Source organism: Lampetra planeri, chromosome 18 (genome assembly GCF_965212315.1).
Source record: "Lampetra planeri chromosome 18, kcLamPlan1.2.h2, whole genome shotgun sequence".
Taxonomy (NCBI): Eukaryota; Metazoa; Chordata; class Hyperoartia; order Petromyzontiformes; family Petromyzontidae; genus Lampetra; species Lampetra planeri.
Genome location: NC_136124.1, coordinates 3146951 through 3174457, shown reverse-complemented (window position 1 = coordinate 3174457; position 27507 = coordinate 3146951). Strand labels below are relative to the sequence as shown.

Here is a 27507-nt window from a genome sequence, read left to right as displayed (position 1 = left end):
GGCTGGAGGGAGGTCAAATGGAGACGGGGGTTAGTGGGACGGAGAGGGTGGCTGGAATCCAACAGAGTGGGTGGTGTTTGCAGGGGACTGACACGCGGTGGGAGGGAGCGGAGTGAGACGCGGGGGCGACTCGAGTCGCTATAAAATCTGTCGCGCCTTCGACCTGCACACATCGAGGCGAACGCAGAAGCGACGTAGAAGACTGATAGCAGAGCGAGTCTTCCCGTGGCGAAGTCTCACTTCAGAGCTCTTAGCCGCATAGAGCGTATAGATACATAGGCTACAGAGACTCTCCGTGAACAACACTTAAACGGCAGTTATTTTGAAGCTTTGCCTGGTAGGTGTTACTTACTTACGCCGCACGCACTTTGTATTACATTTAAGCCACATTTGTACAATAATGCTACATTTTTCTGCCGCAATTTAATTTCTTTGGTGGATCGCTCCTTCTGTACAATTCGTGAATTGTACACGAAGAGGCAACGGGGACAAACCCATCGCAGCTATTTAACTTTGCCAACGTGTGCGTTTGCTGTGACCTGCTTCTGTTGTGAAAATCACGCGTTGTCCTCTTCCACGCTCTTAGATTTCCCGTGCCGCCGACTTCGCGTTACGCGACCGGACCGAAGATGGGGTCTGCGTGGAGGGCGCTCATCCTGTTGGCGTTTGTTGGCGCGGCTCATCCGTACGGTAATTCTCTCGCTCGGCACCGATTTATAATCCCCACTCTCGCGCCCTTGGCTTGGCAATACCGCGGCTCCCATTAGCCCCGCCGTGTTTACCGAGCCCCCGTGTTTACCGAGCCGAGAATAAAAGCGCCTCATTTGAATTTCAAAAACGCGCGCGGCGTCCGGCAAAAACAGTATTTTTAGCTCGTACGTGCCACTGCGGATTTGTTTTTTTTCGCACCCCAAGGTTTTACCACGGGACCTGTTGCGCGGCAGCGTGTGTGTATAAATAAATCGTGTGTATCGAATACAACGTCGATCTTGCAGAGAGACAGCTTGTATCCTTGCTATACGTTTTAATAGAGTGATCACCACTTTAAAATCTCTGTCCGATGTGTTTTCGGGTTTTGGCCAACGCGTGTTGTTCCTTGGCACGATGGGTCTGACTCAAGTCGGCTGCTACTTGAGATGCGAGCGCGCGCGCGCTTGAGGACGCGGGAGCGCGGAAAAGGAACCCGTGGGTGACCCATTGATGGCGAGATGTTAACTCCCTCGCCTGGTATACAGGAGGGCACGGGTTCAGTTCCGACCCTGACGCCTGTATGTTAAAGTTTGCGTGTTCGCCCCGGGCTCGCGTGGATCTTTCTGCGGATCCTCCGGTTTTTCTCTGCACATTTAGAATCGATGTACGTTTGGAGTATTTGGCTGCTATAAATTTCCACGTGATAAGCCACTTCGTTGAGCTATCACTTGTGGCCAGGTCGCTTCTGGAAAAGAAGCTAAATAGCTGATTGGGCTTAATCTAGTAAAATAAAAACAATAATTTAGTTTATTCCCTCCACGTATTTATTCCCTCCCCATCAACCTGCATCGCGCTCACATTGCCCCGATGCGGTCGGCTACCCCCCCCCACCCCCGCTCCCTCCCCTAACTCGCCAACCGTAGATTATGGCACGGATGACAACGGCGTGTTCGACGTGTTCGACATGAGCCGAATCACCCGGCGCACGGCCGGCGTCAAGCTGGTGAAGGGGCCCGACGCCAACAGCCCCGCGTTCAAGATCATCCGGGCCGAGCGTGTCCCGTCGGCCGAGGAGCGCAGCCTCAAGAGCCTGCTGGAGGCGATGCGTCAGGAGAAGAGCTTCGTCTTCCAGGCGTCGCTGCGCCAAGAGAAGCGCAGCAGGGGCACCATCCTCGCCGTGGACTCGGCCGACGGATCGGCCCGCCTCTTCGAGATCGTGTCGAACGGACACGCGGACACGCTCGACTTGGTGCACGCGCAGAGCGTGCGCTCCTTCGAGCACGTGGACCTGGCCACGTTCGCGTGGAAAAACATCACGCTGTACGTGGACCACGAGAGCGCCAAGCTGTACGTGGGCTGCGAGCTCATCAACGTGCTGAGCCTGGACGGGCCCGTGTACCAGCAGCTGTACCCCGACACCAGCCGCCTGCGCCTGGGCAAGGGCTTCGTGAGCGACAAGGACGACTTCAGGGTGAGTGTGGCAACTGTTGTCTTCCGTCGAGGGTGTCTCCGTGAGTGTCGTTAGCCGGGGACCACAAGTAACGTGACAGCCAATTGGTAACGGCATGAGCAACATGATCACCCATCACAACCGACGCGACGGGGCCAAAATGTGACGTGGTTTTATTTCCCCTAGCCTCGGGGCGCACGCATCACACGTAAGCGTCTAAAATGTGAATTTCAAAAGAACATAACATACCTGGGACGTCTTAGGGGGGCAATGGCTATTCGTGTCGAATGACGTGAACTTTCCACCACAGTGTAAACATTCTCACGGCTGGTTGGGCTGAAGGTGAATGAATGAGTGCGAGCCGCGCGGCATGAGATGAATGCCGATGGAGGATGGGCCACCAGACTCGTCATTCACTCTGCTCCCTGGGATGCGAGCCTAACCTCCCAATTCCCTCCACTCCCTCCCTCCCTCCCTGCCTATCCCCCTCTCTTGTTGTTTTGGCTGCCACTGCTGCAGGGCTCACTGCAAAACGTCCGCTTCATCTTCGGCACGTCCCTGGAGGATATTCTGAGGAACAAGGGGTGCGTCAGGAATGACGGTAAGGGAACGCGTGCGGGGCACTGTGCACCCAGCCTGGCACACAGCAGCCACTCAGTAATTCCCTCATGTCTTTAATTCCTGTTGCGACATCAACATACCACGAGTGTTAAAAACAAATACTGTTTTAGGTGGGGTATGATGAGTAAGTTGGTGGTTTTATGGTCTGGTTAGTGCCCCGGAAAACCACTTTTAAAATGTTATAAAAAAAAGTCAAGATGCTTTTTGTGGAGCAAGAAAGGTAATTAAATATGATCTCAATGGCCGACGAACTAACATATATATTTTTTCGCACGAGCACGAAAAGGAGGTCTGTTTGTTGATCTCGAGTATTTGATGTATACTGCAGAGTTAAAAATAAATTAACTGCCGAGTTAAAATAATATCTGTGAGATATGTTGGCAGTGAGGTGGAGGCAACTGACACTCCACTCCCACTGTCACTAAATTGCCGCCGGATTATCACTGCACAAACCTACATCGGTAAACTTTCAATTCGTTTGTCCATTGTTTGGCATTGAAAAACGTCAAGGCTGGTAAATATATGAGCCTATTTGAGTTAAAATAGGTTGTAAACTTTAGATCATGCCTAAATATATATATTTTTAGTAAATTAAGTCTACTTTTTGGTAGTGTTTTTTTTTGTACATACACATGAACGCCTCCATTGAGATGGCTGTTGTGTTATTGTATTGTGCTCTCGGTGTGAATGTTCACTGTTGGCCCACGAGCTTCAATCGGCAGGGTCGCTATGCCGCACTCATCACAGCTACTGGCTACGACCAAAGGAACAAAGCTCTAACGCTGCTGCTGCTGCTTGCTGATGCCCAATGCTCAGAAAGGGCTTTACGCATCAATGCCGCGCGCTTACCATGCGCCCTACTCAGCAGCGTCCCCTAGGGCACGTGCTTGCATGGCCACCTATAGCCCAGCCAACACTTCAGTTCTGCTCCAGATATATGTATTGGCTTGAGTGTTTGCTGCAAATGTAAAATGTATATTTAAAAATATATATATAATGCTGCAGTTTTAATGTTCTAATTTTCAATTTTACTGTAATATTTAAAAAAAAATCACTTAGTATTCAGTTGTTGGTAATGTAATATAACTTTATTGCCAGTTAAATAAAGTACGATTATATAATAAAGGTCAGTTCCATGATATTGTTTTTAAATAAAATAATATTTTAGTTCATAACCCTATTGGCTTTTGCAGCATTATTTTACTGCAGCATATGTACAAGCAAGCGAACTCTGGACCAGTTTCAACTTTCCAACTCTCATCAGCATAGTTTGGCTTCGCAGAGTGTGGGGCTTAAAGGCTTAAACCACGAGGCAACTCAAAGCTGGAATGGCAACACTGCAAAACATTGCAAATCTGGAATATGGCAATGAATTCTATACATGCAGTCTGTGCATACCTGTGACACAGGCGACAGATCCCCGCAGCCTTGTAGAATGACATAACCAGGCTAGGACAGACTGCCGTGAATTCTTCTTAAGGGATGGGATCGCTTTGTTCCGTAAGGCATATTCAGTTTGACACTTAACAGATGCTTGAGAGAAATATTTCACACATATAGCCCTTGTGTCAATCACCTGTTGGACGAGGGCCTCCCCACTCCATACGGATCCTGGGGGTTATTTGACCGTATTTCTCCACCCTGGTGAATGATGTTTAAAAACGAAAAATATTACAATCACAATAAAAAACACAGTCAAACAACAGGAACAACAACAACAAAACCGTTCAGCGGGTTGTAAATTTAGCCAGAAATGATTAAGTGTCAGTGATGTGGCTTTGTCAGCTTATAGCTGCTCTGACACCGAGGGCGATTTGAAGGGCAGGCATACCATGAGCCACAGAGGCATGCGGCTAGACTCACAACCAATCTACTCGCCCACTTTCTATGACCGCCAGCCAAAATATTATGAGCACAATGCACGCGATATGATGTACATGTGAATATGTGGGATTGGTGATGAGAATAATAAAAGCCAGCAGCTTGGGGTGGACCGCGATGATTGTGGTGTGGACACTATCTTCCGCGAACTTAGGAATCAACAGAAATGGGGCTCAGAGTGAGTTGAGCTGAGTTCAGTTGGGCTGGGTTTGTAGGAGTGGAGGGCTAGTCAATCAAGTGGCTTGTTGACTCGTTCTGGCTGCACGCACCTGAAAGCCGCTTGCACGCTTGCCTGAAGCTCGCCGCCACTTTCAGGCTGCTTGAATTCCTCGTGCGGCCATGCTATTGCCGTATTAAACCGCCTGTAGTACACCTGAGTCACTTCAGGACAGCGATGTTGTGCTAACGGATTACAAGCACAGGCGGACCACACTTTTGTAAAATACAACAACGAAAAATAATTGCACTTATGACTGGACGGAAAGGAAAAATAAAATGTTAACAAATAGCGCCAGAAAGCACCATTTTATTTTGTGCATGCGGTCTTAATTTAAAACTAAATAAAATAAAATCCTTGCAGCGTGTATTTTTTTTTTGCACCAATGCAAGATATGCAAATACTCTGCTTCAAATGCAAACCATCCGAATTTAATAAACGGCGAAAAAAGAACCTTATATTAAAAAAACAGCATGTATTTCACTTTACTGACGATGTTTTTGTTCGAAGCAATGAATAGTACAAGCAATATGAAATCACGTTGCACAGAGTCCTGCTAGACTTGGCTGCCCACGCTAAACAAACACCTGCCGTGCGCGCTGGGGGGTGCCGTTGGGTTTCTTTTTTCTCGCGCGTGCCAAAAATTAGGCGGCGGTTTCCTTGGGACGCCTGCCATCAAGACGGACTACACGGGGCACAAGGTGAACAAGGTGATGGAATTCTGTGGCATCTCCTGCAACGAGGTCAAGAGGATTTACAATGAGGTCAAGGCTCTGCGCAGCACGGTCACGTACTTGGTGGACGGCCTCCAAAAGCTGGTGAGTGTTACAAAATCTTGCTGACCACCCCCCCAAATAGAGACAAAGATCCCCCGTATAGCCTCAACAGAATGTTGGGACAAGTGCTGTTTAGTGAGCACCTATGAAGGCAGGCACGGTGCACGAACGGGTGGGTGGCCAACACCGCGATGATTTTACACGCCGCACCAGGTACTCATTTGAGGCTAAGTCGACGTAGGGGAGGCTCAAATAATTGTCGCTGGTGTTAGCCGTGAGCGGGAATCGAACTTGGGTAGCTGGGTGCGCAGTGCAGCGCGCCAACGCCTCCACTGCCCTCCCTCCCAACTCTCCAACCCTGACCCCTAAATTTGAATTTTATCGTTAAGTTTGTTCGCAAGGAACCCCCTGGTGCAAGTATTGAAAGGGCAATCGAGACAGGCCGGGGGATTAGGGTTATTCTATTGGATTGGTTTGCGAGAGGCAGAGTCACTGGGAATAGCATTGGAATCGCCAGCTTGCATATTCAATTAGTCATTAGTTATGATGCATTGTAAAAACGCTTTCCCATTGAGTAATTATGCAGTAGTAATAATAATATGTGTATTGTGGTGTTACACACTCAATTCCCAATACCTTTCAAATATACTGGCGTATCCATACATACGTACATACAAACACGCACAGACACCACATTCCACATACGCCTCTATTCCCTCTACCTTTGGCCTATGTGTGGCACAATAAACTGATGGCCCCTGCCCTGCTGTGCTCTGTCCATGCACAGAAAGAGGAGAACGAGAACCTGAAGAACACCATGGACATCCAGGAGAAGGGCAAGTGCCTGTACGAGGGGCGACTCTACGACAACCACACCGAGTGGACCATCAACAGCTGCACCACCTGCACCTGCCGGGTGTGTAGAAGCATGCACACACACAAAGGCCCCCTGTATAGCTTTAAAAAAAGACTGTTGGCGAGCACCTATGAAGGCCGGGAATGTGGCACACACGGGGGTGGGTGGATGGCATCACGCCCGGCCACATTTGCCTCTCCAGTGGCAATGTTTAAACACTGCATCGGGTATCCATTTGAGGCTGAGTCGACCAAGGAGAGTCTCAGTACCGGTTCAAATAATCGTCAATGTGTAGTGGCTGTGAGCGAGAATCACACTGACCAACGTGGTGATGTATGGTCTAGCAACCCCCACAACCAGCACGACTTGGGGAGGCACCTCACATCATCCAGCAGTGGATTGACATATTAGGGCTGTACACATACGTGTGCAAAGAAACATAAGTGCACCAAGTCTATTCACACTGCCACCAAACATTCCTGAGCTGTGCAAGATATGAGCAATAAGCTGCATCCAGAGCACATGTCTTGACACAAGCTGCTATTTCCCCATCAGCCTAGTGATGTTTAAAAACAAAACAAATAGGTTAATGTGTACGCTATTACATCAGTACCCAAAAAGCTGCCTTTTGTAAATCGAGTAAACAATTCCTGAGCATCGGCGTGCAGCAGCGCTTGATGATAGCACAAAGTCTTGAGGATTTTTGTAAAATCTGAAAAGTCTTCAAACAAGTACTCTGTGTACCAGCAGCCTGCTTTGCTGTGCCGTCAGTGTGTCCCCGCCTGCTCCGTCGCTCCGGCAGACTTTGCGTTGGATCCATTGGCAGGGCTGGTAGATAGGCTGAGACCACGTATAATTGCTACCAGAGATTTTTGGAAATATCCATTTCGGCAGAAGCGCTTGCACATTTGTAGTTTGAGTTTAATATTGCGCAACGGGTTTGGCAACAATATTTTGAGCATTTTTCTTCCAAATGCAATGTGTCACGGCACGCAATGATAGACAGGCCTCCAACACATTTATCCTCCGAGTTTTATTTACGGCAACTTTGAGCAATAGTTGTTACAATTAATTATACGAGTCTCCAATGTGCCAGTGATTGTAACATATGCGATTTAACATTTGCCAGAAGCTTGAAAGCAAGACCTGGTGCTATTGCTGGGATTCAGTTCATGAACATCACATGTTGTAAATCGCAGGCACAGTAGTACACCGGCCAAGTTTGTAAAGGGAAAGCAGTTACAAGGGTAAACCATATAATTATTTTAAGCTAAAAAAGCCAAGCTGCCGTTAATCATGTCTTTCAAGTCGGTGAGGGTCTTTTCTTCCGTACATTACGCCACCCGATCAAAATGGAATGGAAATCAGGTAATGAAAATTACAATTCGCAGACTTTATAGTGGCATAATTTTTTTAATGTAATGAATGCTGGCTTTGTCATTTGAACAAAACTATCAAAGTGAAATTTTAAGAGTGGGGGTGGCCGGGGAGAGGTGGGGGGGGAATAGAAAACCAAGATAATACTTGAGTAACCCAATTTGGGTAACCCATTTTAAGCAGCTCTCTTCACAACTCTTCACCATTTTTTTAACGTTTCGTAAGCAACGTGCACACACAAGGCCGAGGAAGGCAGCAGCGGTCACTTTTGGCTGGCGGGCTTTCATCGGCACTCTTCACAATTCTCTACGCCTTTTCTCAAAGGAGTGCCATTTCCTTCTGTTTTTCGGAGCTTTGGTATGAAGGGTCTGCGGCGGCCAAGAACGAGGACTGAATGTGGCTTTGACTGCGGCAAGTCTAGCCCTGCTCTCAGGACTTAATGCGAACCTTAGTGTGAATCTAAAAAAAAAAATCATCCGTGGCTTAAGTGTGGATCGGAAATGAAGGTGTGAAAAATAAAGCGCGGGGACATTTTTATGCCAATATTGGCCGGCGACACCGGTTAAGGCATCGCACTTTACATGTGCGTGATGATTCTTCTCCCTTAAGATTTCCAACATAGCAAGTGGCCCCGATTGTTATTTCTGTTGGACTTCAGCCAAGAGACCACTACGTGTGCATAGCGCAGCGTCGGCAGAATACGCTGCCGTCACAAGTTCGTTCAGAGAGAAATATAAAGCAGGCTCCAATTTATGTACATTAATTTAGAACTGAAAGCATGCAGTGATGCATGCACATTTTGCTTTGGAGTACTGCTAGCAAACCGCTTAAAAGATATCTGGCAAGCATAGAATAGTAGGCCAAATGCTCTCCAGAGGAGTTTTTTAGAACTCCCTCTCGTTGAGGCCCTTCCTTCAGCAGTGGCATGAGCAAGCAACTGCAGGGCTGCACCTTTAGCTTTTTTCGTTCATAAAGCAATACGCATTTGCAAGCCAGGAACATATTACAAGCAGCATGAGTTTTACAGGTGCTCATTAGCTGCAGCTTAAGCTCAGTTTCAGTGTTGAGGCTGGAAAGGCACTTTCCATACACAGCAAGCCAGAGACAATGTTGATTTGCTAACTTTTCCCTGCTGAGGCTGTGGTTTGGCCAAGGAATTACATTTTGATCAAAACTGATTTCAAAGATTATATAACTCCTGAATTTTTTTTTTGTTGCTTCATATTCACCATTGCCTCTTCAATGTTCTAAAAGTACGAGTAAGAGCAGTTAAGCAGTTAAATGTTCATTAATTAGTTTGTTCCTTTTGAATTCAGCATAGCTGTGTTGTTGTTTTATACCATGAATGCTATTCATCGAGGTTGATGTAAAATCATGGACCCAACTCAATAGTAAAAACACATCGGTGTGACTTGCTAAAAAAAAACATTTGATATGGCTGAATGAATGCATACATAACATTGGAAAAAAATAAGAAGCAGACAGCATGAATCCACCACATGCAACTCATATATTTCGCTACTTTCCGGGACCATCAGCCCATATTCATAAAAAGGATGAGTGTCATGCTGTTTTTTTCTTCTTCTTCTCCTCTTTGCACATTCCTGCCACGCTTATGGCATTCCAAGCCAGGAAAACTTAAAGCCACGAACTCAACAGAGGGCCTTTTGAGCATTAGGCGGCAAAATGAAATTTCGGTGGGGGGGGGGGAGTCTGCCACATCAAAATTCCCCATTTCCCTGCGGTGGTCACAGGCTCAACGTCGCGATGTTAACCGCAGTTATAAATACACTCATTCACAAGCGAAAGCCCGATCAGCCACGATAAATGTATTTCACTGTCTGCATCAGGTTTGCAGAGGCTTCACGCTGTGAAAAAATCAGCTTTCATCAAATCCAGAAAAGCACCAGTGTTTTATACTCTATCTTATTACTATGTCGAGTGTGCGGTCAAGTGTTTGATTTTTCAAAATTTACAATGTATTGTAATTTTTTTTATTTCTGCAAATTCCAGCTCACCTTTCCCGTTATATATACGTGCATATACAACACCACACGCAAGCATATACATTATAAGTATAATATTATCACATTATCGGCAATGCTCTATCCACTGTTGGATGAATGCCTCCCCCAAGCTGTCATCGTTTCTCGTGGTCCTGCAAACTGAATGGCCGTTACAAGTTGGATGAATAATTATTATGATCATTATCTGACCTCCCGGTTTCCTTGTTTGGTTTCGTCTGCAGGATTCCAAGACGCACTGCCGGCAGATCACGTGCCCTCCCGTCACTTGCGCAACTCCTCACGTCCCTGAGGGAGAGTGCTGCCCGACGTGCCTGCGTACGTCGCACGCTCTCTCACGCGCACGCACGCACGCACGCACCTCATCCTCACAATCTTCTTCTTCCTCGTATGGCTCGATCATGTCGATGTAGAGCAACAGCTAGAACTGTCCACACTGAGGTGGTTGAGCCACATTGACATTGTGGTGTCAGGTAGGAGTGGAGTGCATCTCTGTGATGATGCCCCCTTATGTGTTCCATGGTGCGGAGACAACACTATCAATGGCAGTGAAACACCAATATAGAGAGAGAGAGGGGCAGACAAAAGTGGGAGAACATTGATGCCCAAAGTGAATCAAGGAAACTGCAACGATTTGGGTGGATTTTCCATCATCATCACCGTCTTACAGGACAAGGTAGAATGATAAAAAAAAGAGGACAACCTGAGATTATTTGGATGACAAATGTGGTGATAACATGGACTAATGATGAAGTGACATGACACCTAAAAAAGACTCTGAATTGCAGGTAAACATGGAGAGAGTTGACAGCCAATGTTTAAGTGGCACACCCACAACCAAATGAAGTTAAGAGATTGATGATGATGACGATGACGAGTATGTTGGTAGCATAACTTAAAAAGGGTGTGCATACAGATTTTTATTGTGGCCTTGATTGCGGAACCTCATTTAAAAGCTGACAATAAATTTGGCAGCACGACCTTTGCCTGCAGGCTCCTCTTCCCCCTACTGGGTTATTTTGACAGCTGACCCTTGGCTGTAAAAAAAATAGCAGCTATAAATATGGTGCCATTGATTATAGGCCCACAACAGCGGAGATTAATGGTCTCTGTGCCAAGACTTCTAATCGATGGGGCAGTAACATATGACACCCAAATATGCTAAGATGACTTATTCCACCCCAACCTGCCCACAGACACAAAGCAGCGAAGAAAAACTTTATGCTGTTCAGACATTACAAAAAAATAATTGGTAGCGACATACTTATTTTTTTATAAGACGTTGATCCCCCACTAGTTTTCTAAAGCTAATGAAATTAGACACCAAATGCAATGCCTTTGTATGCCAGTGGCTACCTTGCAACATATAGACCCCCCTCCAACCCCCTTCCATTTGCCAAATCTGTTACCGAAATTATGATTGCTTGCCAACGCTAATCACATCAGTTCATGTATTTAAGCAAAACCATGTGGGCTAAGGATTAGTCGAAGAGCAACGTGCTAACACTAAGCCTTTAATGGCAGTCATCATTAACTAAAAAAAGGGTCACTGTGAGCTTTGAAATAAACGAGATGTCAACTGACATGCCAGATATTTTAATGATGGATATTGCACCCATGTTTCCTTGTGCACAACCCCAATGAGAGAGTAAGCAGTTTCATTTAAGCAAGTAGCTATGGAAATGGTCTGATAATCTTCTTAGCATTCACTCCAGATTTTAATGAGGATGTGGAAAACAGAGGAGTGTTCTCCCGATTGTAAATCTCCTTTGGGTGCTGATGCCACCCTTAACGAGCGCTTGCCATCATTAATGTTTAGTGCAACACAGCTTACAGATATTTACCGTCTCTTAGCCTTGCAAGCAAAACATAAAATACTCGGGAGAAGACAAGGTATTAGACAATTGTTCCATCAACAGGAAATTAATTTGGGTCATTGCCAAACTATATAACAACGATGTTGTTGGTAAACTGTAACATCGCGTACTTTTCAGCCACAGGGTGATGGTGGGTGACCTCTTGCCCATAACATCGGGTTACAGTGGCTTTATATCCACACACTAGGGGGGGGGGGCACTTGCCCCCATGCTCTGCTATGAACAGAAATATGTGCCGCACGTCTGTGAAACAAAAAACAAAAATTCAGAACCGCCATGTAGCCACAGACTACAGCAAATGAAAACCGATAAAACGCAACGACGGTGCACGGTGGCCAATCTGAAACCGACACAACCTCCGCACTTGAGAACCCAGTTTAATCACAGTCAGTCGAGCTCCCAGACCGGAACCTAGGATGCAAGCAATGTTGACTCACTGCCCCGATACCGGAGTCACCCCAGGCACCACTCAGCACACCGCTCTGTGACTCGTGTTGCTCTCCGCCATCGCGTGCAGTGGGCGACAGCGAGGCTGGCTGGTCGCCCTGGTCCGAGTGGACCGAATGCTCCGTCACGTGCGGCTCGGGCACGCAGCAGCGAGGCCGCTCCTGCGACAGCGTCAACAACCCCTGCGAGGGACCCTCCATCCAGGGCCGCACCTGCCAGCTCAAGGCCTGCGACAAACGAGGTACGGCATCGAAAACCGATGGCATTCGCCTGCGTCGGACTGATCGTTTTGGCTGGTACGTGGGCAGCGCACGCGAGTTGCCATTGGGCAGTGTGAGATTGACTGGCGGGGGGCGTGAGACGAGTTGAGGGTTTAGGAGGATGACAGATCATTTGTGCCTGCAACAAACAGCCTCACCTCAGACTCGTTTAATGGAACGTTTAGGCCACATCAGACCAGTCACTTTGGAGTGCGTCAATACGGCGGCTAATGAAGGGAACGTGCCTGTGAAGGAGCAAATTACATTTAAAAGTGTCAGACCGATCGCCGCATCACAGGGCCATGAGAAACGATGATGGACTGTGGGAAGACCTTCATCCACGGTTGATGTTCAATTCTTTCGCACCGTACGTATCCAACCGTGCTCATCGGAGGTGCAGATGTTGATGCCGACGACGATGATGATAATAAGAGGAACACGGAGTGGGCACTGACTGGGAATGTGCCGCTCGCTGTTTGCTTGTTTGCAGTCCGTCAGGACGGCGGCTGGAGCTTCTGGTCGCCCTGGTCGTCGTGCTCGGTGACGTGCGGCGCGGGAGTGAACACGCGCATCCGGCTCTGCAACTCGCCCGTGCCGCAGATGGGCGGCGACGAGTGCGGCGGCTCGGGCCGCGAGAACCAGAAGTGCGAGATGGAGCCCTGCCCCGGTGAGCGTGCGGAGCCGGCGTCTCCTGCCGTTGTCTGCTTGTTGTTGTTGTGTTTAGTTTGTTCTCATCATAACGCACGAAGTGCTCCCCACAAATGAACCACGACGCCTTGTCGATTTCGTAAAGCAGCGTAAGCCATCGCACAACACTCCGGTCATCCTCGCAGCAGCAGCGGGTTTTGACTAGCCGTCGAACACATACGGTCACTGCATCGCGCGCTTCCAGATGCGCTTCTGCGGCCGTCTGGAACGCTCTTCCTTCTGATATTAGCAAGCCACTGGAGTTCTGCACTTTTAAATCATCTACATTGAAAACTAATGTTATTAGAACTGCTTGTAGTGTTTAGTTTGTTGTCCTTACCCCGCACCTCCTAATTAGCACGGTTGGCTATGTACGGTGTGAAAGAAGTTCAACATCCATCCATCTGAAAGCGCACAGCATTGACCATATCACACTCGTTTTAGGCGACAGTAAGGATTTGCATCTGGAGGGTGCACATGAGCCATTTTAATCCCCTGCTGCAGTCTAGCCCAGAGGGACCCCCAGTGGCAGCTGTCCTTGTGCAGCATAAGGTGTCAATCAGTCTACAGGCTTTCCAATGCTATCCAGTAGCCTTTGTTGAAGCAAGCCTGACTCTGCTAACTAGACCAAGGAGGTTGAAACTGGTCCACAGTTTTCTTGCTTAAACAAATGCTGCTGTAAAGTATTGGTCCAGAAGGTTCACAGGCTAATGGAATAAAAACATACTTTCTATTTGTTATTGCAGATACTGTGTATATAACGGAAAGCCTGCTCGTTTACTCTGTTACCCACGATGCTTTACGACAGCACATAACGAGTGTTCACACAATGTCCCCTTTCACAAATATGTGACTATTTCCTTAAATGCTGTGGTAATACACGTAATTACTACTTCCAGTGCTCTGCTTAGTCCACCTCTGCTGTGAAATGGTGCACGATTGAACACGACAAGAACATCTGTTTCCAATGAGAACACGTGTAATCTTTGCCCGAGACAAGGCAGGTTTCTCTGTCTCACGTTTGTCGTGATTAGGTGCGGAGCCCTTAAAGGCCTGAGCTACAATGAACCGTTAATAGCGTTTATAAACATTACAAGCGGGGTTTAGAATGTCAGGACAAACTCGCACACACTCAACGGCACTTCATAACGGGGTTTCATAGGGACACTCAATCCTTCTCTTGGGGGCCTCGTAAATTATCTGCACGTGCTGGGGGAGGAGTCTTGTCTCAAGCGCGCGAATTGAAATGCAATGGAGGTTCCACCGTGTGTTTTTTTTTTTGGGATGCTTTGCAACTAATGTTGAAGAAAGTTAATGCGTTTTGTCTGCCTGTACCAGGGGATTCCTGTAACTCTCGGAGAGATGGTTCAATGTGAACAAAACCACAATAGAAAGTCGTGTTGCTGTTAGCGACTTACCTTTTTGAAAACCGGCCAAATTGATCAAAGGGTTGCCCAAAACTTCGAGACAAAAACCAGAGCAAAACAATGCACGCTTGCTAATAAGGAAACCCATTTTGCCCTGAAAGATATCCATACCGCGACTTAAATACTTCCGAGAACAAGCATTTCTCGAGAAAGCGTTTTAACGTAACCCATGCCGATGGAAGAATGTTTTTTCAACCCCCCTATCTCTGTCTCCTCTCGCTCCACCCACAGTGGATGGGCAGTACGGGCCTTGGTCTCCATGGTCGGCCTGCCCCGTGACGTGCGGCGGGGCCCTCCGTGAGCGGGCGCGCCTCTGTAACAACCCCAAGCCGCAGTACAACGGCAAGGACTGCCTGGGGTCCGAGCGCGAGACCGAGATCTGCAACAAGAAACCTTGCCCCGTCGGTACGGCTCTCGACCCATCCATCCGGCGTCCATCCACCCGTTCAGTTGCTATTCCCTTTGTTTATTCGTTCAATTGCAACTAATGACAAGGAACATATTTCCAATTGATGCGGCTCCCCAGGTGCCACCATAACTACCAATTCATCTCTGAGTTGCCTCAGTTATTCATCAAAATGTTTATTGCACATGGCATTGCTGGTGATATAATAATTGCATTTTTTATGATAGGTTTCCAATGGCAAGATCAGAACATTTCATAATCAAGGTTTTTGGGTTAGATCACGTTATTATAAATGTGTAATAACGCAATCTAACTGAAAAAACTTAATTATTAATAATACGTCGCAAAAGCCTACGTGTTAAAAAGATCAGAACACGTCAACATAATGAATTACAAATTCCCTTGTGAGAGGCAACAATTTGTGAAGCGAGGAAATATGCCAACGGTTCAAGGCGTGGTACTTCAATCCGTTTTCAGAAAAAAACAATGAACATTCCGTCGCATTATTGCCGTTGCACAGCTGACGTATGGAGACAGACTGCAAGACATCTGTTTTGTTTCCCCAGACGGGTGCTTATCCAACCCTTGCTTTGCTGGAGCAAAGTGCAACAGTTTTGCAGATGGCACGTGGAAGTGTGGGGCTTGTCCCAAAGGCTATCAAGGAAATGGGATCGAGTGCTCTGACATCAACGAGGTGACCGGCTTAATTAACTACTTCATTCAAATATTAGTTAACATCCATAAAGATTTGCATAGACATGTAGTTTGCTGGCTGAAAATCGAACGTAATCTCACACTCGGACGGAAACCTTTGCGCCCTGTGTAACCAGAATGTTGTTTTTGTCTGGCAGTGCGAGGTGGTGTCCGGAATGTGCTTCCGTGATGACCGCTGCGTTAACGAGGCCCCGGGTTTCCGCTGCATGCCGTGCCCCCCGCGGTTCTCGGGCAACCTGCCGTACGGGATCGGGCTCGAGGATGCCAAGCTTTCTAAGCAGGTAAAGAAATATATAAATGTGTGCGGTAACCGCTCAAGTTTACTACAATGGCCGACATTATTCTGCAGGCGATTATGCAAATCCCCTGCGAATTACACCACCCACCGACAATGAATGCCAAAAAGGCCGCAGGTTTAATTGCGTCAGGAAACAAGCTTGCTCCACCTGCGGTGTCTACTCCCAATCGATCATAAACCCCACTTTCTCTCTCCTGCCCTTCCCGCACACCGTATGCAACGATGCATCAATGGATTAATGAATTACAATTAGCTATTATGCTCACGACGCATAATAGCATCGAATAATGCGCCTGAGAAAATATTATTTTACAAACCTGTGCGAATTACGTGAAAATTATATGGCTAATTTCATGGAACGGTCGAACAAACGAGACTGAAAAAAAACCCAATAAACAAAATGTAACAAGAGGAAAGAAAAACGAGACAATCGCTGGGAGGTGGTGAATCGATGCATGCCTAAATAGCAGTCGGTGAACAGCCGGCAACCTGCGAGCGGAATGAAACCCTAACCGTCACCCCCCGCTGGACTTCCTCAGGTGTGCGAGCCGCAGAACCCGTGCAAGGACAGCACCCACAAGTGCCACAAGAACTCCAAGTGCGTCTACCTGGGCCACCAGCGCGACCCCATGTACAAGTGCGAGTGCAACCCGGGCTACGCGGGCAACGGCGTCATCTGCGGCGAGGACACCGACTTGGACGGCTGGCCCAACAAGGACCTCGTCTGTTTGGACAACACCACCTACCACTGCGTCAAGGTACGGCGCCGATTCTCCACCGCCCGCGCGCACACAACGGCGCTCCGGGGGGCTGCCGCGCTTTGCGGAGCGAGTCGTAGTTTAAAACCCGCCCCCTGTACCGAGGAGGTTGCAGCCCCTTACAGGCTAAACTGCCAACAACCAGAACGATGCTTATTTATATACACACGGTGTGTGTGTGTATATGCAAAGGCTTAAGGAAGGCTGATTTTGGGGAGTGTGGTCCGACTGGTGAAATGGGGCCACATGGCAATGTAGGTAGGTGGCAGCAGGACAGGAAGGTAAACTTTAACATTCGGATATCTTTGCGAGTTCCTCAAAATAAAGTTATTGTTTAGCATTTGCTTTGACCTCTTATCACAACACACTACCACCAACGCCATGAATGGCTCTGCGTATGACATTATAAAAGTGTCTGTTCCGTGGGAAATTGACCCAAAGCAATTGTACAACTACACGCATAATAGTAATGAAAACTAAACATGCGATTCATACGTAATGAAGTCAGTCAGCAGAAAAAAAATCAGCAGTTCATTCATCTCGGGCACATTTTGATTCAATTTATCATAAGGACAAACCCAAGAGGAAATCGTCAAGTAAAAATATCCGTCCCTTTTGAAGTCTAAAAAAAAAGGCAAGTAGCGAGCTGTTTGAAGTCTAGTGGAGGGGAAGAAAACACCTTTCAGATTAAGCATTTGTCCCGTTGATGGGGCAGCCACTTTAGGTGGCCGCACTTTCATCACCCATCGCGAGTTGCCGATGGGACGCAACAGACTTTGGCGGCTCATCAAAAGCGGCATCTTCGCATCCCCCCCCCCCGCCTCAGATCCGATCCCATCCAGCCACTCTTGTATAACCCTCCCGCATCTCACGTAACAGACGCACGAAATGAAATAGTCGCTAAATGCCTTTTGAGGCCCCAACACATGTTTCATTCGCGCTGGACCGGGTGCCGAGAGAGCAGCGAGTGAGCGCCCCGCCACTCACTGCCTCTGGCCGAGGGGTAACGCGATACAGCTCTTTAATGTGCTCTCCCGTCTGCCCAGCGTCAACATTTGTGGCTGCAATGCAGCTCTCTGCCAAACGCTACTGTAATGTTTTCTTTTGGAATTGGGCTCCCTGCTGCTCGAAGAATGTAATAAATGGATCTCTGTGATTGAATTCCTGGGCGGTCTGGATTGAGCCGGTTAAGATGAAGGTTGATAATAACGATTTGTTAGTGTTGGGCAGCACAAAGGTAAAAAACAACTATATAAAAAAATAAAGTGAAGTTGCATTATACAAAGCCCTGTTAAACGAATAATGCATGATTTCAAGAATGATAAGAAAAGTTTTTCACATGTTATTTGTTGTATATATATGAAAAAAAATTGGCCTCATTTTCAAGAAAACATTCTGCATACAGGCTCATTAATTTGTACGTACACCCAATTAATTTATGTGATAAACATTTTAAAGAAAGCAAACACTTAAAATAATATTGCGCTCACCACAGAAATCGAATTATTGTGTGATCCACTCTCTCTTTCAACACAAAGGGAAAAGGAGGGGTGATTTCTTTCTTACAAAATTAAAAGGTGGCTTAAGTTAAACCCCCGAAGTAAGCTATAAAAGTCAGCCTGTTTAATAAGGGTGGAATTTGGTGGTGTCTTTTTGAAACATGACCTCAGTGTTAAAATAGATATTTGTCACTGCGATATGGATCACAGAAAAAATGAATTATCAGAACAGATCCAGCTGTCTTGGTTCGAGGCTTGCTTATTTGTCTGTATGAAATAATAAAAAATATATACGGTTTTGAAAAAAATGTCCAAAACTAATGATGAGATTGAAGATATGGAAAAGATGGTGTACTTCAGCCAAATCCAACGTTAAAAAACCCAATGTAATTACAATTAAAATCAGATTACCATTAGGGTTGAGTTATCCACATTTCCCGCACCTCCAATTAACACGGTTGGCTATGTACGGTGTGAAAGAAGTTTAATAAAAAAAACCCTAATAGTTCACCAAAGTGGGGCATTATGACATAAAGCATAAAGTTTGTTGAACCGTTAAAATTAATATACATTTTTAAACACTTCCTTCTGATAATTGCGCCTAAGTACACGATAATGGTCATAAACGAGTAGGCCAAATACGCTCTAAAGGGGCTCTCTCGCGCTCCCTCTTGTGAAGGTCATTCTATTTGCAGTGGCATCAGCAAGCAATTGCAGGGCTGCACCTTTACCTTTAAGATGCTATTGATAGGCGGATTTGACTCTTTAACTACCAGACAAATACATTATGCTAATAGGCAAGTAGCTGCGGGATGGAAAGCACTCTCTGCCACTGTAATCTGGCAACCACTCAGCCCTGAGAGTCCAGTTGCTGGCTTTAAGTGCCCTCATTGGTGCTGTCCGCAAGGACTTCCTGAAGCAGGCAAGCACATTGTACACAACAAGGAGCCCAAGGCACGCATGGAATGTGGGTGAAACTGCCTTTAAATAAGCTATAATTTCAGGCTTACGACCTCCCTGTCTGCACCTCGGTCCAGATCAGACCTGCTTGATGCTTGGCAGAGGTTAGAACATGTGCAGTCTAACTAATATCGTCAAGTGCAAACATGCTGAGCTGCATTAGACATTATTGTACCCATCAACATAATTACAATTTATGACAAATTGCCGTTGTTAATTTCACGGGGACATTAATATCTCAAATGTTGTGGTATTTCCATTGCTGCAATATTAATGAGAACTTTTAAATCCACACAAGACATTTTATTTAACAGCGTAAGCATTCAATTTGATGGGGGCAATGTAATAATCTATTGAATTGGAGTTTTGAATCAATCCTTGACTGAACTGAATATGATCTATGTAGATATATATATTTTTTCAACCTGACCTGGAGTGATCTTGCCAATACCACCTAGTAGCCCAGCAGCATTTATTTAACAAAGCCTACCTATTCTGATCGAGACCCAGAAGGTCAAAACTGATCCAGAATTTGCTTGCCTTCGCCAAATGTTGCTTGAGAGGGCTGGAGAGCCGATAGGACAGACATATTAAACAAAAATGTTGAGACACAGAATGGACTTCTTGCTTATATTTGCCGGCAAATAAATTCACTTTTTTTGCCAACAGGACAATTGTCCCAACCTACCCAACTCTGGCCAAGAGGACTACGACAAGGATGGCGTTGGAGATGCTTGTGATGACGACGATGATAACGACGGGATTACCGACGATGGGGTAAGTGCTCTTGATACAAGTCGTTGTGATGAACTCAGCTCGGCCGTCCTGTCCACGCACATCCAATTATTGTTGCCACCAACAACAACAACGTAGCTCAATGCACTGCTGGACAAAAGCCTTGTCAAGCCGCCACCATGTCTCACCATCCTGAGATGCAACAATCCACCTAACATCTGCGCACGAGCTGATTTCACAACTCCATCTCCTCGGCAGCCGTCCAGGGTAGACGCATTCCATTCCTTGGCTGCCACTCCGTTATTAGTCTTTATAACCATCTTGTAATTAACACCATAGGCAGCTTTAACACAATGCGGCTGTGAACTCAAAGCAACCTTCGCCAAGCGAGGTCACTGGCCGGCGGCCGTCTTCTGCACAGCGGCCGGTTCACTCATTAACGCCCGAGTCGCTTGCTCTGCCGCAGGACAACTGCCCCATGGTGTTCAACCCGCGGCAATACGACTACGACAGGGACAACGTCGGCGATCGCTGTGATAACTGCCCCTACGACCACAACACGGACCAGGCCGACACGGACGGCAACGGCACCGGCGATGCCTGCTCCCCGGACATCGATGGCGACGGTAAAGTGGCGGCGACTTCCCCATGGCCTCACGCTTTCGGCCCGCGGATATTTTGACATGGGGGTGGGGGGGGGCACTAAGCAACGGCACGTAAATCTCCGCCGCGTTCGCCTGCAACCGACAAATTACGAAAGCGACACTTTAACGACTTCACGCTCTCTCAACACGCAATTGGCGGTGGGGAGGTGGGGGGGGGGTGTAATTATTTTTCACGGGGCGCCCACATACACGGGGATGGGGTTTTCTTTCAGGCGGGATTTTAAAAAAGGCACGCATCAAGTGTCACGGCATAGCTGGGTGCGGAAGTTTGCTGAAGGCGATCACTAATCACTCCGTGTCTGAGCATGCCATTACTGCATTGTGAAACCTCGTAGATGAGTCGAATTCCATTTTTCCTGACATTTCATACACCGTGTTACTCAGTATGCCTACGTCACACACAACCACGCAAAGTGCTTAAAACAGATATGTGTTTTCCACTGATTGGAATGCTTAATAACTTAATTGTTCAATCACTCTTCGTTCCAGACATTCTAAATGAAATCGACAACTGCCCCTACGTGTACAATGCCGACCAGCGTGACACTGACCTTGATGGAGTGGGTGACCAGTGCGACAACTGCCCTCTACAACACAACCCAGACCAGGTGAACACACCTCTCAGTTCATTGCCTGGTAGCTACGTGTATTCCGCACAGACGTTTTGTCAACCCACTGCTGGGAGATGACCTTGGTGAGGCTTTAATCCAGTCGTGGATTGATCATGGATAATCATGAAGATATTGGCACACTGCAGTTGAATATGCTGCTGCATATGGTTAAGATAATTTAAAGAATAGATCTAAAGCAACCTTGTGGTAAATGGATCACATGTAATTTTACTCTTAAACCAACCGTACCTTTTCATTAATTGATTGACTTTGCATTAGTTTGAAAATTCAGATTTGAGGCCACCGTGAATACGAATGCTAACGTTTCCCTTCCCTCACCCTGCCCCATTGACCCCGTGACCCCAGTCCGACGCCGACTCGGACCTGGTGGGCGATACGTGTGACAGCAACGAGGACATCGACGAGGACGGCCACCAGAACAACCTGGACAACTGCCCGTACATCCCCAACTCGAACCAGGCCGACCACGACGGCGACGGCAAAGGGGACGCCTGCGACCACGACGACGACAATGACGGCGTTCCCGACGACAAGGACAACTGCCGCCTCGTGGCCAACCCCGACCAGCTGGACTCTAATGGTGAGCGTCGCCGCCACCGCCGCCAATGTCGCCACTGGAGATGGAAGAATCGCTTGGCGATGCACCAATTGTCACAATCGTAACCTGACACTTCCGTCAGAGGGCACGACGTGGCGAGATGTTAATTACCTTGCCTGATATACATGGAGGTTGTGGGTTCGATCCCAACCCTGATGCCTGCTGTATATTTGGAGTTTGCATGTTCTCCCCGTGGTCGTGTGGATTTTTCTCCGGGTCCTCTGGTTTTTCCCTCCACATTTTGTAAACGTGTGTTTAGAGTATTTGGCTATTATAAATTGCCACATGTTAACCCACTTCCTTGAGCTATTATTTGCGGCCAGGTCACTTCTGAAAAAAAGAGCTATATAGCTCAGTGGTCCTTACCTGGTAAAATGTAATTACTTTAGTATACTGTAGTTTAGTTTAGCTCATTGGCGGGCGTTGGGGCTGAAAAAATTTGCCCTGTGGATGTTCCTTCTTGAGACCAGTGTCACTGCTTATTTCGATCTCAATCCCTTTTTTATGGATCGCTTTGCAGCTGCAGATCTCCGCCTGGGTTTCCGTGTTCCTCTATTCCTTTTTTCCTGCCAAGTATTTGTTGCATTGCCAAGTCCTGGATCCTTTCCAGGCTCATTCTCCTAACGTGTCATTTTATTTTCTTCATCGTGTAAATAAGGTTAAATAAGGTTGCGTATCCTCCTGCTTTATTACATTGCCAATGTTGAGTTTCTGCGATGTGATATGCTCCTGTACTAGTCAATGATGGGTAAAGCTGTGCTACTCTGACTACGAAAAGGTGATATGTACGTAGAGATTGTGGTTTGTATACAACACCGCTTGAGTAGAAGTTGTCAATTTAAGCAGACCACTATGGCTTCTAAGCTCTCTATAGCCACCGATATGGCTTGCCAAACATCTGCCCATCAGTATAAATGTAAAAGGGACATTTACATATTTGGAAAACATTCACTTCTGGTAATTAAGCAGTAGCTACCTAAATGAGTTTATAATAATATTTATAATTCGCTAATTTGTGGAAGCTTTCTCAAAAACCAACCGCCTCGTGTTCTCTCTCTCTGTCGGTCCAGGCAATGGCCGTGGCGATGCGTGCAAGTACGACTTTGACAACGACACCATTCTGGACATTGACGACGTGTGCCCCGAGAACTCTGGCATCACCTTCACGGACTTCCGCAAGTTCCAGATGGTGCCGCTCGACCCGAAGGGAACGGCCCAGATCGACCCCAACTGGGTGGTGAGGCACCAGGGCAAGGAGCTGGTGCAAACCGTCAACTGCGATCCAGGTCTCGCTATTGGTGAGTGCCTGTAAAGTCACCCGCACCGGGCAGCTCCTTCCTTGCGTAAATCGTGGAGGGAGAGGGGGTTAAATTGCAAATGGGTCGGTGACGCAGAATATATTTCCACATCCAGAATACCTCTTGCCCGTGACTCTGGCTATTCACCATAGGCTACCGACTCCAATTTACCGGCAACTCTGAAAATATTTCAGTGAGAAATTGAGCCAGTAATTATCATCGTGTAAAATTTTGTTTCAACAACACTTTGGATGGCAATGGGATGCGATAGTTTACGTTTTGAAATGAAAATGTACCTTATAAGTAGTAACGGTCGAACAGCATGAGGAACGAAGCAGAAAGAGAAGTGATATGATCTGCAGTGTCGTGGTGGAATCACAGCATGTATGTTGAACTTCTTTTGCACCGTACGTTGCCAACCGTGCTACACAGAGGTCCGGGAGGACGACAAACTAAACACAAAAAGCAGTTCCAAATTAGTTTTGAATCGAGATTTTTTTTAAGTGCGTAGCTCCAGTGGCTTCCTAATATCAAAAAGAAGAGCATTCCACCTGAAAGCGTGCGATGCAGTGACCGTCTTTGTTCGATCGCGAGCCAAAACAGTCAGTCTGGTAGACCAAGTCCTTGTCATATGTGAGAAACCAAGGGGGTTTGATCCTGAATGAAGTGGGCTGTTTTCTTTTGCGAGATGCTCGTATTGAACAAAAGACATGTTCTCGACTCGCAGGCTACGACGAGTTCAATTCGGTGGACTTCAGCGGCACGTTCTTCATCAACACGGAGCGGGACGACGACTACGCCGGCTTCGTCTTCGGCTACCAGTCCAGCGCGCGCTTCTACGTGGTCATGTGGAAGCAGATCACGCAGACATACTGGCAGAACACGCCCACGCGCGCCCAGGGCTATGCCGGGCTGCAAATCAAGGTGGTCAACTCCACGACCGGTCCCGGCGAGCATCTGCGCAACGCCCTGTGGCACACTGGAAACACCCCTGGGCAGGTATGTTCATAGAAAAGACGCACATATTTTTGTTCATGCTTAGCACTGGCTTGTGGGATTCATATATATATGCATTGTTATTAAAGCAGCTTGTGGATTTAATGATTAAAATGTTTGGATGAAGTGGAAGTTAAGAAGGCTCGTTGGAAATTGCAGCGGCTAATCAGCGAGTTTTCTAATAAGTTAATCTTGTAGAATACAAGGCTCTTCGTCATTTTCTTTCAAAAATGTTAACAAGTTGTTGTCTTGTAAGTTTTTATAATAAAGCTGTAGGCTTGTCATATGTAGCATTTGAGTCTGTATCATCAATATTGCATGCATTTTTAGGACTCCCTTCTTGTGAATGTGCAATGCAATATGACAATATGAACATGAATAGTAATTATCCAGAATTCATAAAAGTACAAGCTTGATAAAACTAAAAGCATTTCACGTGCTTTAAAACTTTCCTTTTTTCATTGTCAATCCCTTCCCTCGTTTGTAGGTTCGTCTGCTGTGGCATGACCCCAAGGTGATCGGGTGGAAGGATTTCACTGCCTACAGATGGCAACTCACACACCGGCCAAAGACTGGCTTCATTCGGTAAAATTCACGAGAGAAATCACGTTAAAATAATAAGACCATGATGTGATGTAAAAGTGACAACACTTGTACACATTTACAAAATAGTAATTTACCTGCCTCAGCTGTTTAAGTGGCCATATTATTTATGCACATTACAGAAACGGACATTTGGTGCGTTGTTTATGTTTCAATTTTTCTGTTCCAGAGTTGTGATGTACGAAGGAAAGAAGGTCATGGCCGATTCGGGACCCATCTACGACAAAACCTATGCTGGTGGTCGTCTTGGAATGTTTGTCTTTTCCCAAGAGATGGTGTACTTTTCAGATCTCAAGTATGAATGTCGAGGTAAGACATGCGAGCATTGGACCAATATTTTTCCATTCACATTACTAAAGCCAAGACAATTACTGGTCTCCAACTGGGAATGTGATGTCTAACTTAATTCTTATTTGTCCATTTTTTCTTTGCAGATTTATAAAATGTCTACAGTGCTCCGGAAATAAACATCTATCTCAGACAAGAATCTGCATTTCTTGGAGAGAAAAAAACTTCTTCTTCAGAGATTCTGCCTCAGCTTTGGCACCTGCCCCAAGTTTTTTCAAAACTATTCCAATACATTTTTGCGATTCTACCATAACCTCACAATATAGAGTTGAGGATAACAAAAACTTCCCAATTGCTCTATTTTATCAAAGTCCATGTTGATATTATGAATCAATAACTATAAGCATATATTTATCGATCATGGGTGAAATGCACAAGTGTAGACACTTGAAAGTGAGATTTTCCAAAGGCTTTTTCGACAGATAGTTTGTGAAACACAATTGTGTGCATACGTTGATGAAAATGTTTCAGTATCAAGCCTATGCACAGCAGTTTAGCACAATTGTATTATCGTAGTATTTTAAGGTATTAAAAGTCATTGTAGATATTTATTTTTTTAAAGTACGATTTATGTAAGAAGCGCCCTCGTAACATTAACAAAAGTCGGCACGTCTAAGATAAAAAAAAATCGCGTTACACCTAAAAACGTACCAAATAATGAGACATCCGGTCAAAAATGAAAGGCTTCCAAACACTTTTGTACTACACTAGTTAATGCACAGAACAGAAGTACGCTCCTGCGAGAATGGTTATGCATTGTTAATACCAGTATTCACGCACAGCAAAGTCTCATGTTGGTTATTGTAGGGTAACATGTATTTGTAAGTGTACGCTATGGGCTACTATGGTTTTGTTAAATTAAAGCAAAGTACTGGTTAAACTCGTGCGGTGCTTACCTAAATGCCTTCGTTTGGAAGGAATCTTGCTTGATATTTCAGTAAACTCTTATAGAAGCTTTCAAACCAGTACATAGTGTAGGTATGAAAATAAACTATATGAACATGTTGTGGGAAGATGCGATTGTTGTAGATAGAAAAAAGGTCTTTTTTGTTATTTGTTAAATTACTGTATTAGATTATTTATTTTCCGCCTTTTTTTATAAAGACAAAAGACCTTTCATTGGGTCACATTGTGGCAAAGTATGAGAGTTAATGCTAATTTCATTTTTTAAGGAATGAGATTGTAAATATGTTATTTATTGAAATGTTTTAACACTTAGTGCTTTATGGAGCTGTATTTCTAATGACCATGGAACAAAGAAATATCTTGTCATTCAATTAACGTTATTTCCAAGTTAACATTTAATTTGATTGCATTTTACTGAATGGTTATGTATTTTTGTTGGACTTGCATTAAGTATTTTTTTTAGGTTAAATAAAATGTCGCATAAGCATTTGTCATTAAACATCATGTGTAACAAAAAATATCAGTTTTATTTTATTCTGTACACAATTTCCACAGTGAAATGCAACGCAAATTCTTTCACGCACAGTTTAGAGGTACAATTCTCAACATTTGTTCCAAATTTTTACTCTTCAAAGATTTACATCTTGGTTGTTCCCATCCTATGATGACTACATTGCAAATTGACCAATCTCAATATATTGAGTACCTCAAATTCTGAGCTTGGATTAATACATCGCCTGAGAATAACATTAACTAAGCTGTACAGAATATCTTCATTTTGCAAATAATGAAGCTGCTGTAATATAAGGGCTTTAAGCTAAGTGTCATGTAAATATAGTCTCTTTCAAATTCTGAATTTTGTTATTTTTATTAGACAATACGTATGTTTAACTTCTTTCGCACCGTACGTAGCCAACCGTGCTAATCGGAGGTGCAGGGGAAGGACAACAAACTAAACACATTCATCTCTGTCCTACAATAAACAAATGCTTTGTTAAGATCTAGTGGACATGTGTAGATAGGAAAAAAGTAATTTATATCTTCTTAATGCAAGTAAAAACATTTTTGCACAGCATAACATTCTTTTCTGTTCAATACTGTATTCAACTATGATGGTTAATTTTGTATCGGTCTCACTTCTGTAAAATGCATACTTTGTAGGCCGTCATAAATAAAAAAAGGTTATTATTGCAATGGTGCTTTGTGTGCTCATCAGAATGTGTCAATGATTATCATGGATGCTGCAAAGGTGTAATGTTTGGCACACTCGACTTCCAGAGGTCGCCGGTTCCACTTCCCAGCGTGCCAGTTGAAACAATGGTGCAAGCTTCTTGAATCTCCCCCCACCACCTCTGTCCAGCCAGCAGTATACATGGGTACACCATAGTTAGTCAATCAGCAAATTGTCTGTGGTTGGGTAAAGTGTGCGTGTCCTCCCACCTCTTCTAAGATGTCTGATCAGTGTGAAGGAGTCGGCCAAACATTGTCTAGACGGGCATTA

General features: G+C 45.7%; 1 protein-coding gene across 1 annotated transcript; it reads left to right on the top strand.

The window, feature by feature from the left end:
* Positions 1-166: 166 nt before the first annotated feature.
* On the top strand, positions 167-27200 carry THBS1 (thrombospondin 1). Its single transcript, XM_078602293.1, has 22 exons — positions 167-337; positions 587-690; positions 1614-2161; positions 2660-2741; positions 5508-5677; positions 6423-6551; positions 10117-10210; positions 12287-12457; positions 12967-13143; positions 14822-14995; positions 15563-15690; positions 15848-15991; positions 16548-16766; positions 19895-20002; positions 20427-20586; positions 21115-21233; positions 21603-21837; positions 22926-23153; positions 23881-24152; positions 24637-24734; positions 24922-25061; positions 25187-27200. Exons 2-22 carry the CDS (start codon positions 630-632, stop codon positions 25192-25194), a joined length of 3465 nt encoding a protein of 1154 aa, XP_078458419.1. The 5' UTR covers positions 167-337; positions 587-629; the 3' UTR covers positions 25195-27200.
* The last annotated feature ends 307 nt before the right edge of the window (positions 27201-27507 follow it).

Excerpts from the sequence above, each read along its gene's own strand:
- THBS1 (XM_078602293.1), top strand. The coding sequence starts at position 630 with ATGGGGTCTGCGTGGAGGGCGCTCATCCTGTTGGCGTTTGTTGGCGCG. Across the intron at positions 16,767-19,894 it reads CCACCTACCACTGCGTCAAG|GACAATTGTCCCAACCTACC; the intron begins GTACGGCGCCGA and ends TTTTGCCAACAG. Across the intron at positions 24,153-24,636 it reads CTGGAAACACCCCTGGGCAG|GTTCGTCTGCTGTGGCATGA; the intron begins GTATGTTCATAG and ends CCTCGTTTGTAG.